The sequence below is a fragment of the Ipomoea nil genome, unplaced genomic scaffold (genome assembly GCF_001879475.1).
Source record: "Ipomoea nil cultivar Tokyo-kokei standard unplaced genomic scaffold, Asagao_1.1 scaffold3231, whole genome shotgun sequence".
NCBI lineage: Eukaryota > Viridiplantae > Streptophyta > Magnoliopsida > Solanales > Convolvulaceae > Ipomoea > Ipomoea nil.
In genome coordinates, this window is record NW_017619659.1 from 841905 (window position 1) to 857370 (window position 15466).

At 40.5% G+C, this 15466-nt stretch overlaps 1 protein-coding gene across 1 annotated transcript; it reads left to right on the forward strand.

Annotated features, from left to right (window-relative positions):
* Positions 1 to 6942: 6942 nt before the first annotated feature.
* On the forward strand, positions 6943 to 7770 carry LOC109168901 (uncharacterized mitochondrial protein AtMg00810-like). Its single transcript, XM_019317756.1, has one exon. It carries the CDS (start codon positions 6943 to 6945, stop codon positions 7768 to 7770), a length of 828 nt encoding a protein of 275 aa, XP_019173301.1.
* Positions 7771 to 15466: the final 7696 nt, after the last annotated feature.

Sequence of the window (15466 nt, forward strand, 5' to 3'; positions counted from 1 at the left end):
TTTTGTGTATTTTGCATTTCATTGTTGTGCATTTTCCTAACACTATTAGTTCCTTTTTTGTTAACACTATTGGTACATTTTTCAAGCGGCCTTGAACAAACACACACACACACACACACACACACACACACACACACACACACACATATATATATATATATATATATATATATATATATATATATATATATATGGAAGGGTTCAGGTGCGAGAGGGGCTTCCCGTGTGGTTAGACGCACATTAAACATTAACTGACGCACTTTAAGTACACAACACACGCACATTAAGCACACAAACAAAATACGTTCAGAACACAAACTCACGCACGTTAAGCACAAAACTCACGCATATTAAGCACAAGCTACACGCACCTTAAGCTCAGAACTCAGACACCTTTTAAGTTTCACGCACGTTAAGCACAAAACACACGCATGTTAATCACAAAATTCATGCACCGTAAGCACAAAACTCACGCACTTAAGCACAAAACTCACTCACTTAAGTTTTCAACAACAACTCACATTAAGCACAAACCTCACGCACATTAAGCACAAGACTCACGCACTTAAAGTATAAAACTAACGCACGGGAAACACTTAAATGCACTAGAACTTTTATATATATATATATATATATATATATATATATATATATATATATATATATATATATATATATATATATATATATAAAGGTCATTTTTAAGTTGCACTTTTCGTTCCATGGTTACCTGTAGAGTGAATTTTTCATCACTAAGGGTCTGTTTGGAAACCCGGAAAATGACTTCTGGAAATCATTTTTCAAGTTTTTGGTGTTTGGGAAGGCTAAAAATGAAATAGTCAAAGGAAAATACTAGCTAGTCAATGGAAAATGAGGGCTAAAATCCGGAAAATGACTTCCCCTTTTTTTTGACGGAAGTCATTTTCCATCTTTCAATCAACATCGGTAGACACGCTCAAGCCTTCTTCTCCCTTCACTGCTTCTTCTCTCACTTCACCTCCTCCTTCAACATTCAACAGAGAACTACCAACACATCTCCTCCAACAATCCACAAAAGCTTCACCAACACTAGAAAAGCTACAAGATATATTACTTTTCTTTTTTAATTTTTTTTCCAAATATTATGGCTGGGGAAACCGGTGAGTCTGGTTTTTCGCATCGGTGCGGAAAACCAGTCATTGGTTTCCAATTGGAAACCAGTGCGTCACTGTTAACACATACTGAACACAAGGCTGTTAAAGAAGCAGTTGAAGAAGCCGTTAACACTGTTGCTACTAGCAGTTAGTATAGTTATTATAGTTAGTCTGTTAAGTCTTCCTGCTGCAAGATGTATATAAGCTTTAGGCTTTGTAAACAGATTAAGTGTGAGATCATATTGAATATACTCATTCTTTTATCCTTTCACCCTACGCATAACTTGACATGGTATCAGAGCCCTTGAGGGCATGGCTTGGCACGCACCTACTGTAAACATGGCGACCAGCTCGATCAACACAAATCCCGCACCAGTTCCTCCCCCCATTCCCACCAGTTACGATCCCAAAGACAGAGTCGATCCTCTTCATCTTCACCCAAACGAAAGTCCCTCTTTGCAGCTTGTGTCTGCCCAGTTGGAGGGAAGGTCTAATTACCATCCATGGGCTAGGGCCATGGAGATGGCCTTGAGATCGAAGAACAAGATGGTGTTTGTGGATGGAACCATGACAATTCCGAGCAGAGCCGATCCTCGATACTTTTATTGGGATCAATGCAACACCATGGTTCTCTCCTGGATCCTTAGAGTCGTCTCACCTACAATTGGAAGAAGCGTGCTCTGGATTAACACGGCAGAAGGGATCTGGAAGGATTTGAAAAAGCGGTTCAGCCAACAGGACGTCTTCCGCATTGCTGAGATACAATCTGAAATATATCAGGTCATGCAAGGTAATTCATCCATCAATGATTACTTTACTCAATTAAAGCTGCTTTGGGACGAATTGTCCGTTTTGAGACCTACACCATCCTGTGAATGTTCACCAAGTTGTGAGTGTGGAAAAGCCCTATCTGAAAAGATTAGGGAACATCTGGAGAGTGACATGCTATCGTCCTTCCTAATTGGGTTGAGTGGGAAGTTCTCCAATACCAAACGCCAGATAATGTTGATGAAACCCTTACCTGACATTGGTGAAGCATTTGCCATGGTTTTGCAACAAGAAAGACAGATAGCTGATGAGTCTAGCAGTATGGGAGAAAACTTGGCCGGGGCAAGTGCCTTTCTGGTGGACAATTCCAGTAAGAGGTCTTTCCCTGGCCAAAGATAAAAACCAGTATGCAGTTATTGTGGTTATACTGGACACACTGTTGATAAGTGTTACAAGAAGCATGGGTACCCACCCGGTTGGAAACCAAGGAACAAGAACTCAGCAGCTGCTAATCAAGTTCAGACAGTTGTGCAAGAGGAAGGCAATTCTCAGAACATTCCTCACACACATCAAGATGACTTTAGAAGGTTCTTGGAGTTTGTGCAGTATGAGAGAGCCAACACCTCACCCCTCAGCTTCACTCCTCAGGCTAATGCCATAGCTGCAAATTTCATCCCAGATAGCAGACTGGAAGGTAAGATTGCTAGTCCTAGCTGCAATCTCACAGAATCCAATCCTTTATGGATAATTGACAGTGGGGCCACACACCATATTGTGTGCAATGTGAATCTATTACAAAATCCTAAGGAGGTTAAGGGTATTCTTGTTGATTTGACCAATGGAAGTCAGGCACCAGTTTCCCACATTGGGACTGCTCAACTATCTGCAGACATAGTCTTGATGAATGTGTTGTGTGTGCCTATCTTTAATTACAATCTAATATCATTGGGAGAGCTAACAGCTAAATCAGGTTACCACATATTATTCCACTCTAATCAGTGTGTTATACAGGATCAACACCATGGGAAGATGATTGGTCTGGCTGAGTTGAAGAGAGGGCTTTATCAGCATACTTTTCCTGTTATAAATCCTTGTATACCTACTGTCAATGTCTGTGGCTTCTGGCATGCTAGATTAGGGCATCCTTCTGATTGCAAAGTTAGATTGTTACATACTCTAGATAATAACATTTGTAATGACAAGCCTAGTGCCTGTGAATATTGTCATTTTGCAAAGCAAAGAAGGCTCCCCTTTCAGTCCAGTTCTTCTGTTTCAGAAAGTTGTTTTGATCTTGTGCATGTGGATATATGGGACCATATCACACCCCCACTGTTTATGGTCATCAATACTTCTTAACCCTGGTAGATGATCATAGTAGGGCAACCTGGATATACCTAATAAGAAGGAAAACTGAAGTTAGACAGATTCTACAGACATTCTATGAGCTAATCAAAACTCAGTTTGGGAAAAATATCAAGTGCATTAGATCTGATAATGGCAAAGAATTTGCTATGGATGATTTCTTTAAGAGTAAGGGCATTATTCATCAAATGTCTTGTGTATACACTCCCCAACAAAACAGTACAGTTGAGAGGAAGCATGGGCACATTCTAGCTGTGGCAAGGTCCCTAAAGTTCCAAGCAAACCTACCTGAGAATCTTTGGGGAGACTGCATCCTTCATGCTGTCTATCTAATTAACAGGCTTCCATCATCAGCTATAGGGAATAAAATACCCTATCAGGTCTTGTTCAATAAAGCACCCCGGTATCACCACCTTAAAGTGATGGGGTGTTTAGCCTTTGCTGCCATTCCCAGTTGCAAAAGAGACAAAATATCCCCAAGAGCTAAGAAGTGCATGTTTTTGGGGTTTGCCAATGGTGTAAAGGGGAATAAACTCCTTGATTTGCAGACAAGAGAGATATTCCTATCTAGGGATGTTCACTTCTATGAAGATATATTCCCATTTAAAGGGCCACATAAGCCAGTTTCTAATGATTTTGTATTGCCTTCTGAGCAGATAGCTACTCTAGAAACTGATGACCATTCTGACAGTCACATTGGTTCCTTGGATGAACACCCCTCTCAGCCTTCAGCTGTTGATCAATTTGGTCCTAATGAGGAACCCCAACCTCAGCCCTCTCCAACAGATCAGGACTTGGGAACAAATACAGAAGCTACACAAACATCTCAGCCTAGAAGATCAAGCAGAACAAGAGTCCTCCCTACATACTTAAAGGACTATACTTGCCAGAATGTAGCTGTTAACAAGACATCTCCACATCTTGTCTCTAAAGTTCTCTCCTATGATAACCTTTCACAAGGGTTCAAGGCATTCACTGTAAATGCCTCACAAGCAAAAGAACCAAGGAACTATAATGAAGCAATAAAAGAAGAATGTTGGAAAAAGGCCATGGAAGCTGAAATCCAAGCTCTACAAGCAAACAACACTTGGATCATCACAGACTTGCCTCCCAACAAAGAGCCTATAGGCTGCAAGTGGGTGTATAAAACCAAACTCAAGGCTGATGGGACCATAGACAGGTACAAGGCTAGGTTGGTTGCAAAAGGGTACACTCAAACACCTGGCTTGGATTACTTAGACACATTCAGTCTAGTGGCCAAAATCACAACAATCAGGATGCTTCTGGCAGTTGCAGCAGTTAAAGGATGGAATCTCCATCAGTTAGATGTCAATAATGCCTTCTTGCATGGGGATCTCAATGAGGATGTCTACATGAAGCTTCCTCCTGGCTTTACTCCTTTGAAACCTGGACAGGTATGCAAATTGGTAAAATCCCTCTATGGCCTAAAACAGGCAAGCAGGCAGTGGAACATTAAGCTCACTCAGGAACTTTTACACATGGGATTTAAGCAGGCCACTTCTTGATAGGAATATTTTTGTAAGTTTTGATGAGCCAAATGTACTTTAGATCCCCTTAGTTTTTAGGTCTATTAGTACAAGCATCATAAATCAGAATATCGAGTCAAAAGGAATCTACCATAGGAAGAACAAAATTAATTTGAGAAATTAATTTTGGTCTTACAAGTATTCATCCGAGAAAGAAGCATAAAGGAATGGCGTTGCAAAGAATGACTGGATGAGCCTAACGGCGAAATGGTAGAAGTCCTTACTCAAAACAATCATACCTGAGATTGATTCCCCCCTAAGGACTTATTTTTATAAGTCAAGTTTTCGGACAAGCACAATGCCCAAAAGAGCACAATGTTCTTAAAAAGAGCACAATGTGCCAAGGAGCACAATGCTACCAAAAAGAGCACAATGCGGACAAGCACAATGCTGCTAAGGAGCACAATGTGACAAGCACAATGTGTGCTAAGGAGCACAATGTTTAAAAGGAGCTCAATGTTCAAGTCAAGGAGCACGATGTTCAAGTCAAAGGAGCACAATGTGGCAAAGAAGCAAGATGATCAGAAATTGGATAAATTCGAAGGAATTTATTCTAAGTCTACCCACATGCCACAAGAATCCAAAATTGCCTGAAAGACATTTGATCAGAACGGAAAAATACTTATGAAGAAATGAATATAAAAACTTATCCTAGAAATAAATTCTATCAGATGAATTTATTTCAAAGATACGTTGGATATTCAATATGACAACAAAATAATATCTTAAACAACTAGAAAATCAATTGGAGATAAGATATTATTTTGTCAGGCAAGTTGACAATCAAATCAAAATTGAAGACCTACTATTGTCAACAATATCAGGCTATGAAGATTCAAATTTCAAATATCAAATTATCCCACTCCAACAGATATATTTGATTGTCTATAAAAAGCCATGAAGACTTGAAGACAAAAAAGAGCGCAGAACAAGATAGACGTGAACAAAAGAGAAGTGCAAAATTCGAAAAGTGCAAGTGCTCAAATATTCTTAGAGACTTAGTCTGAATAGTCTCAAATCTAGTTGGAGAGAGATACAATTACCTTTGTATTTGTAATTGTAAAAAGAGTATAGCTGTGTGCAAAATACTCTAGTGAGTGTAGCTGTGTGCAAAACACTCGTAGTTAGTGAGTGTAGCTGTGTGCAAAACACTCGTAGTTGCTAAGTGTAGCTGTGTGCAAGACACTTAGTTGGCGTTGAGTATAGCTGTGTGCGAAATACTCGGAGTTGAGTGTAGCTGTGTGCGAGACACTCGGAGTTGGATGTAGCTGTGTGCAAAACATCCGGAAGAAGTGCTTGTGTAGCGCTTATTCACTATTGTAACTGTGTGTGGAAAATAGTGAATTTCTCCTAGACGCGAAAGGAGAAAAGTGGACTAGGAAGATTACGCCACTTCCGAACCACTATAAATTGCCTCTCTCATTTACATACTGCACTTACATAATTTGCTCTATCTATCTATCTTATCCGACTAACCCGTTTACTATTCACAGTTAATCTTAATCTTTCGGGTTTAGTGTGTTTTCACGTATGCATGAGACTCAAACTTCTCGATCTTAAATATTGAATTATTCTAAGCAAGTTTGACGTGTTGCATGTAACATTCGTTACACAGTCGACGTGATACGATATTTACTTACAATCTTGAATATTGTTATTATATATTGAGTGGACCATCTCCTTTATATATTCAAGATATCTCTGTCACTTTACATATCATCTGTACTCATCTTACATGCGCATTTAAATTATTGGTTGGGCATAACTCTTTACATTTTATTCCGCTGTGCAGATCTAACTTACTCTATTTACTTGTTACTTAGAGTTGAAGTTACAAAAGAGTTATTTAGTTTGAAAAAGCTTGAAAGTCTATTCACCCCTCCCCCCCCCCTCTAGACTTTCACCACCTTATCGGGACCAACACTTCTGATTCATCCTTATTCATCAGAGGTGGTAAGGCTGACTTTGTAGCTCTTCTCATTTATGTTGATGATGTTGTGATAGCAAGTCCAGATACCAAGCAAGTCCAGCAGATTAAGACACACTTGGACACTGTCTTTCACATCAAAGACTTGGGGCCACTGAGGTTCTTTCTAGGACTGGAAATTACAAGGAATGGTAAGGGAATTTCCATGACACAGAGGAAGTATGCCTTAGAACTCCTTGAAGAAACAGACTTCCTATTTTGTAAGCCAGCAAAGACTCCCATGGTTACATCTATTAAGCTAAGCAAGAATACTGGGGAGAGACTAGAGGACACCACTCAGTATAGAAGGTTGATAGGCAAATTGCTCTATCTCACAATAACAAGGCCTGACATCTGTTATGGTACTCAACAGTTATCTCAGTTCTTGGACTGCCCAACCAATGAACACATGCAGGCAGCTCACAGGGTCCTTAGGTACATCAAGGCTTCTCCAGGACAAGGCCTCTTCTTTTCAGCAAATACCTCCTTGCAACTAAAGGGATTTACAGATTCAGACTGGGCATCTTGTCCAGATACCAGAAGGTCAATTACAGGTTTCTACACCTTCTTAGGCAGCTCCCTAATCTCTTGGAAGTCCAAGAAACAAGTCACTATCTCCAGAAGCTCATCAGAGGCTGAATACAGGGCTCTAGCCACAACAGCTTGTGAAATGCAGTGGTTGTTATATCTCCTGCAAGATCTAGGGATATTTGATACATCTCCAGCCACATTGTATTGTGATAACAAGTCAGCCATTACTATAGCTGAGAATCCGGTGTTCCATGAGAGGACTAAGCATATAGAAATTGATTGCCACTTGGTAAGAGAGAAGTTATTAAAAGGGACTCTAAAGCTTCTACATGTCTCCACAACCAATCAGTTAGCTGATGTCTTTACAAAGCCTCAACCTCAGACTAACTTCAACTTTTTGATTTCCAAGCTGAACCTACATAACATGTATGCTCCAGCTCGCGGGGGAGGGGGGGGGTGTTAACACATACTGAACACAAGGCTGTTAAAGAAGCAGTTGAAGAAGCCGTTAACACTGTTGCTACTAGCAGTTAGTATAGTTATTATAGTTAGTCTGTTAAGTCTTCCTGGTGCAAGATGTATATAAGCTTTAGGCTTTGTAAACAGATTAAGTGTGAGATCAAATTGAATATACTCCTTTTCTCCTTTCACCCTACGCATAACTTGACAGTCACTGGTTTCCGATCGGAAACCAAGTTGCAATTTTTTTTTTTAATTTTTTTTTATGCAAAATCAGTAAAGCTGCCCTTCCAATCACAGCAGTGCTTGCTGCCTCATAAGAAGACTGCCACCGTTCAAGTTCAGAAGCACTCAGTTCTCGCATTCCCACCACAAGAGTTCTCAAACCCGTCGAGGAATAGGAATGGAGATGCGATTCAGTTTCATGAACTATGTCCGAATTCAACGATGTATCGATTACACTAAACATGGTTGTATCAGCACCTTTTACAAAAAGCTTTATTGCGTTATCGGGGCAACCTAATATTACTGACATCCTCTTCCGATCACTGTCAAACTCATGCAAACCCAAAACATCGAACCTGCATTAACATGAACGATAATCAGATAGATTTTAAAATTTCAAATAATGGTAGGAGCATCAAGTAGGGTGACTCAAGTTCTTGCTTATTAAACACAGAGAGAACGGGTTCAACATGCCTTTACTTTTCTCCTTGAATATCAATAACAATATGTCCAGATGTTCGTTCAATAAAAATAAAAATATATTATTCGGTATATAATAATTAAAATGTTTAAGTATGTGTTCATTTTCTGGAAAATGAACCAAACACCAAAAGACAGTTTTCCATCATTTTCTGGAAAATGAACCAAACACCAAAAGACAGTTTTCCATTATGCAGCCAAACACAGGAAAGGAAAATGACTTCTGGAAAATGACTCATTTTCCAGAAGTCATTTTTCAGAAATCATTTTCCAGGTTTCCAAACAGACCCTAAGTTTTATTATGCTTGAGTAAAAAAGTTTATCCACGATTGATCGTTGTTGGTGAATTCGCAGAAGAACAACAACGTCGTGCAGGATGTAGTCTGTTTGGCTATGTGTTTTAACGGTAGAAGGTTTCTGTGTCGTGTCTAAACACTACCTTAAAAACATTTAACGAACAGGGTTTTCGTAAGCTTTCGACAAGTTAGCATAGAAAAGACAACGCTGGCAACCTCTATTCACCGTGATTTCTCAGTGTTTTTTGCAGGGTTGGGAACGAGCGATTTATATACTGAAAGTTAAAACCACTTGTCCCATCTCAGCCATGGAGAACCAGCGAGAAAGGCAGGGAGTGGGAAAGACCAACGCCAAGTGCACGCACGTTCCTTTGTTCATAATGAAGTGCGGACAAGGTGATCTAAAACCCACAAAAATAGGGGTAGAAATGTGTAGTGGAGCGCAAAACGTTGACCACACAGCGACGCGCGTGCGAACCGAGCCGAGCGGGCGGGCGGCGGCGGCGACGCGCGTGGTTTCTCCCCTATTTCCCTCCATAACACTTCAAACCTTCTCAAATGGGTTGGTGAATAAAACGGGGTAAAAAGTCGGTTAGCTTGCCAATGTGGGACACATGAATAAGGACAAAAGTCACCCAAAATCCTTTGCCTTGTAAATGTTTCCCAACAATCCCCCACACATTTAAAGGGATAAAGGCTATACCCAAGTTTACCTGAGCCAGTACAAGAGCTAACTTCCATGTCAGTGTATGGAACTTGAACTGTCATGAAGGCATCAAGTAACTTGTTCCCCGAGAGTGAATTGAATCTTGAACTCTTTGGTTTATTGAGTTTTGAACTTGAATGCCTTTTATTAACTCTTTAACAATCCCTGTATAGTCTAGCTCAATCTAGACATCAACTCTGTCAAGTCTATCTCAATGTAGACCACCCATGACGGGTCATAGAGAAAACACTGTTATTACAGTTTTCTTTGGTGTAAGTCTTTCCGTGATTTCATTTGACCCCGAAGTGGTATCCATCACAAATTTCTTACCTCATTGGGTTTTAGACCCATTTCCCTTGATGTATCAAGAACGACCTTTCGGTTTAGGCCTTTTGTGAAAGGATCTGTAATATTCCTTTCAGACCTCACAAACTCCATTGTTATCACCCCATTTAATATTAGCTGCCTTACAGACTCATGTCTGACTCTTATGTGTCTTCTTTTCCCATTATAGACACTATTTTGTGCTACACAGATGGCAATTTGTGAATCACAATTCATAGGAACAGCCGGGGCTGGACACCCTCACAATGGCACGTCTGCTAGTAGGTTTCTCAGCCACTCGGCTTCCTGACTTGCCAGATCAAGCGCTATGAACTCGACTTCCATAGTTGATCTAGCAATACATGATTGTTTTTTTGATTTCCATGAGATAGTGGCTTCGCATATAGTGAACACGTATCCACTAGTCGAGCTTACATCTTGACTGTCATTTACCCAGTTCGCATCACAAAACCCTTCTGGCACTGCTGGGTGTCCTTTGTAATTAAGACCCCAGTCCATGGTGCCTCTAAGGTATCGCAATACTCTTCTTAACGCATCCCAATGCAGGGAGCTAGGGTTGTGAGTATAGCGACTGAGCTTATTTACTGCAAATGCGATATCAGGTCTAGTGTAATTCATCAAAAACATTAGACTTCCAATTATCTTTGCATATTCTTCTTGAGACACACTAGCTTCTACGTTTTTTGACAATTTGATACTTGGATCAAAGGGTGTTTTAGCCGGAGTCACCTCATAACTGTCAAACTTCTTTAGAAGTTTCTCTGTATAGTGGCTTTGTGACAACAGATAGCCACAATCAGTCTTTGTGACTTTTATTCCCAGTATTAAACCGGCTTCCCCTAGGTCTTTCATTTCAAATTTGTCACATAGAGTCTTTTTAGTTTTATTTATAGCCTCAAGGTTTGAGCTAAAAATCAACATGTCATCTACATAGAGACATATGATCACAATGCTAGACTCTATCTCTTTTGTGTACAAGCATGCATCTGATCGGTTAGTAGAATAACCTAGATCTAACAAAGTCTTATGAAATTTTTCATACCATTGTTTAGGGGCTTATTTCAAGCCATATAGAGACCTCTTGAGTCTACATACTTTTCCTTCCTGCCCTGGATCAACGCATCCGGGAGGTTGCTCCATGTAGATTTCTTCTTCTAGTTCACCATTTTAAAATGCTGTCTTTACATCCATTTGGTGAACTATCAACCTGTGTGAAGAAGCCAGTGCAAACAAAACACGAATGGTTGCAATTTTGGTTACCGGTGAATAGGTATAGAAATAGTCCTCACCGAATTTTTGTGTGTAGCCCTTGGTTACTAGTCTGACTTTGAATCTTTCAATTGATCCATCTGGCCTCAATTTCCTTTTGAAGATCCATTTACAGCCGATTGGTTTGCAACCCTTTGGTCTGTTGACCAATTCCCAAGTGTGATTTGACTATATTGAGTCTAACTCACTTTTGACTGCTTCTTTCCACAAAATGGAATCTACTGAGCGCATGGCTTATTCGAAGCTTTTTGGTTCCTCTTCTAGGACTAATTGACATATGAGCTGATCACAAAGTTCGTTCAAATCTTTCAACTCAGTTACATATGTTAAAATATCAGAACCAAAGTTCTTTTCAACTCTAGGCCTTTTACTTCTTCGGGGCTCTTCAGAGTTGATTGGAAAACTGGGAAAAACATCATGCGAATTTTGTTGAAGTCTATCAACAGGTGTATCACAAGCATTATTTAATGGAAAAATGTGTTCAAAGAATATAGCATCTCTAGATTCACACATTGGACGGTTTTCCAAACACATAAATCTGTATGCTGGGCTGTTTTCTGCATACCCAACAAATACAGCATCTACTGTTTTCGGTTCCAAATTGGGCCTTTTGAAAGATGGTAGCCCCACCTTAGCCAGGCAGCCCCATACCTTTAGGTACTTGATATTTGGGGCATGCCATTTCCATAGCTCATAGGGGGTTTTTTCAAACCCTTTGTGCGGGACTCCATTTAAGATGTGGTTTGCTGACAAAACAGCTTCCCCCCACAAGGAGTCCGGAGCACCTGAACTGATTAACATAACGTTGATCATTTCCTTGAGCGTTCTATTTTTCCTCTCGGCAATGTCGTTTCTGTTGAGGAGTATAAGGGGCAGTTAATTCATGAATAATGCTTGAAGATTCACACAGAGCTTTCAGTGTATTTGATTCATATTCTCCCCCTCTATCGAAGCGAAGACGTTTAATCTTTTTGTCTAACTGATTTTCTACCTCAGTTTTACACGCTACAAATTTTTGTTCGGCTTCATCTTTTGTTCTTAGTAAGTATACTTTAGAAAACCGGGAGAAATCGTCAATGAATGTAATATAGTAGCGTTTTCCACCTCTACTTTCAGTAGTTTTAAAATCAGCTAAATCAGTGTGAATCAGTTCTAATACAGATGAAGTACGCAAATGCACAGTTGAAAACGATTTTCTAGCAAATTTTGCTTCAGCGCAGATTTTACATTGTGTGCATGCATCATTAGACAGATTTGGCAACAAATTCATGCTTTTCATTCTATTTAAACATTTTGTGCCAATATGTCCTAATCTACCATGCCAGATATCTAAAGAAACAGTAATGTAAGCAGAAGAAGAAGCATTGTTATTATTGGTTTGAACATGCCAAGCTGGGGTGTGGTTTTCAGTACCAACTACATCAGAATGCTTTCTAACTACTGTGACATCTAACACAAAAAACCCTCCACGCAGGTATCCCTTTCCCAAAAACAGCCCACGTCGAGTCATGAACATTCGGTCTGACTCAAGAACCATTTTAATTCCGGCCTTATTAAGTAGGCCTGCAGAAATCAATTTTCTACGGAGGGAGGGAACAAAGAGCACATTTTGTAAAATTATCTGTTTCCCAGACCCCAAGCATAATTTGTACTTTTCCCCTACCAATTACCTGGGATACGCTGGAGTTCCCCATGAACACTTGTTCTTCTCCAGTGATAGGCTCAAATTCTTTGAACAGATACTTGTTGTTGCAGAAATGACGGGAGGCACCAGTGTCTACAACCCACTCGTCTGGATCTCCAACTGTATTTGCCTCGGTTATCACCGCTGCCACAATGTCAGAGTTCTCCGTGTCTTCCACTATGTGTGCTTGACCTTTTGGACCTTCAGAATCTGTCTTTTGACCATTCTGGTTTGTGTTTCCTTTGCGGTGGTAGCATTGGGCAGCACGGTGGCCACGTTTGCCACAAACATAACACTCACCAGAATTCTTTCCCTTTTTTTGAATTTGCCCACTTTTGACATGGTTGTTGTTGTTGTGTTTATAATTCTTGCCTTGGTTTTTATTATTTTTACCTGGCTTTGGCTTATTAAAGCCTGCATTAGCCTCAACAACATTTGCTTTAATAGAACTAGTAGGAACAACAGACATGTGAACCAGACGGTTTTCTTCCTTGATGTTAAGGCTGTTGATCAACTGTTGAAAGGTGTAGGTGCGCCGATCGTGCTTCATCTTGTTCTTGAATTCCACCCATGAATCGGGCAGTTTATCAACCCGTGAATCACAGAGTACAACCTCGTTAGCCTCATCACCTTCTTCCTTCAGGTCTGCAACAAGGTTTTCAAACTCGTGTACCTGTTCTACAATTGGTTTGGTGTCATTCATCATGAAGTGAAACCACCTCCCAACTGCATATTTCCTTCTTCCAGCATCGTCAGCACCATACTTTTCCTTGAGTAAGTCCCAAATTACCTTTGCTGACTTATATGAGGAGAACATGTCAAACAAAGGATCTGAAACACGTTGGAGAATGACAGTGCGAGCAGTCTTGTTATCCTTTTCATACTTCGCACGAGCTGCCTGGGATACTGAGGAAGGTTGTGTTGATGTCGACTTGGGATCCTCGGAAGCTGGTGTTTCCTTTGGATCCGTAGAGTCTACCGAAGGCGTGGCTGGAGTGTCCTTCTGAGCAGACGAAGCAGGTGACTGCGAATCTGCCACAGTATATTTCGCAGTGTCCTCGACTATAACATAATCGACATCTTTCGACTCCAGTAACATGACCACCTTCTGTAATTGAGTCCACCTATCAGTGGTTTAATAGGAGCGACATCTGACCCCGTAGCTGGTCCCTGAGACATTGCTGAATGCGAATTTAAATGCTTTTAATTGTTGGTGAATTCGCAGAAGAACAACAACGTCGTGCAGGATGTAGTCTGTTTTGCTGTGTGTTTTAAGGGTAGAAGGTTTCTGTGTCTTGTCTAAACACTACCTTAAAAGCATTTAACGAACAGGGTTTTCATAAGCTTTCGACAGGTTAGCACAGAAAAAACAACGCTGGCAACCTCTATACAACGTGATTTCTCAGTGTTTTTTGCAGGGTTGGGGACGAGCGATTTATATACTGAAAGTTAAAACCGCTCGTCCCATCTCAGCCATGGAGAACCAGCGAGAAAGGCGGGGAGTGGGAAAGACCAACGCCAAGTGCGAGCACGTTCCTTTGTTCATAATGAAGTGCAGACAAGGTGATCTAAAACCCACAAAAATAGGGGTAGAAATGTGTAGTGGAGCGCAAAACATTGACCCCACCGCGACGCGCGTGCGAACAGAGCCGAGCGGGCGGGCGGCAGCGGTGCGTGTGTGGTTTCCCCCTATTTCCCTCCATAACACTTCAAACCTTCTCAAAGGGGTTGGTGAATAAAAGGGGGTAAAAAGTGAGTTAGCTTTCCAATGTGGGACACATGAATAAGGACAAAAGTCACCCAAAAGCCTTTGCCTTGTAAATGTTTCCCAACACGTATGTTGTGGACTGATCTCCCACCTTATTTCATCTTAAACCCTCTGTACCTTGAAGTTCATTAATGAAAGTTTTCTTATCCAAAAAAAATAAAAAATGAGCACAAGCGGTGACTATATAACTGAGTGATAAGAAAAATTTGGAAAAAATGTACTTTTCGCCCTTAAGTTATATGATAATTGTAAAATTCGTTCATAATTGTTGGTCATGCTCTTTTTTTGTCCATTTACTAAAAAAAAACATTAAGGACGAAATTTGCAACTTTAGAATAGTTTATGGACGAAAAGTGAGCACAAAAAGTTAATAAAAGGACAAAAAGTGTAATGCCAATGATAGCTTACGGGTGAAAAGTGAGCACTACTGTTGGTCCCAAAAGAGGTAAGGTGAAAATCTAGAGAGGGGGGGGGGGGGGAATAGACTTTCAAACTTTTTAGCACAGTACCACAATTGCTAAGCAGAGATAAACCAAAACTCTTAACTAGATAGTTAAGAGTTTTGGTTTATCTCTGGCTTAGCAATTGTGGTACTGTGCTAAAAAGTTTGAAAGTCTATTCCCCCCAGATTGTTAGAGTCCGGTGCACAGCGGAAATAAATAAACGATACAGTGTGTGCGTAGATTGTGTCAAGATTATTCTCGTGAGAAGCAAGCAAGAGCAGTAAGTAAAGAAAGCAGTAAAGAACACAAGGCAATTTATAGTGGTTCGCGAGGTGGTGTAATCCTCCTACTCCACTTGCTCTTATCTCCAAGAGCAATTCACTATATCCACCACTTCTTGGTTCCAAGATACAATGAATTCCGTGATCTAGTGCTTTGATCACCAAGCCCACACTAATCACGCCCAGTGCCACCAACATTGCTG

Coding starts and splice junctions, on each gene's coding strand:
- LOC109168901 (XM_019317756.1), top strand. CDS start 6,943: ATGACACAGAGGAAGTATGCCTTAGAACTCCTTGAAGAAACAGACTTC.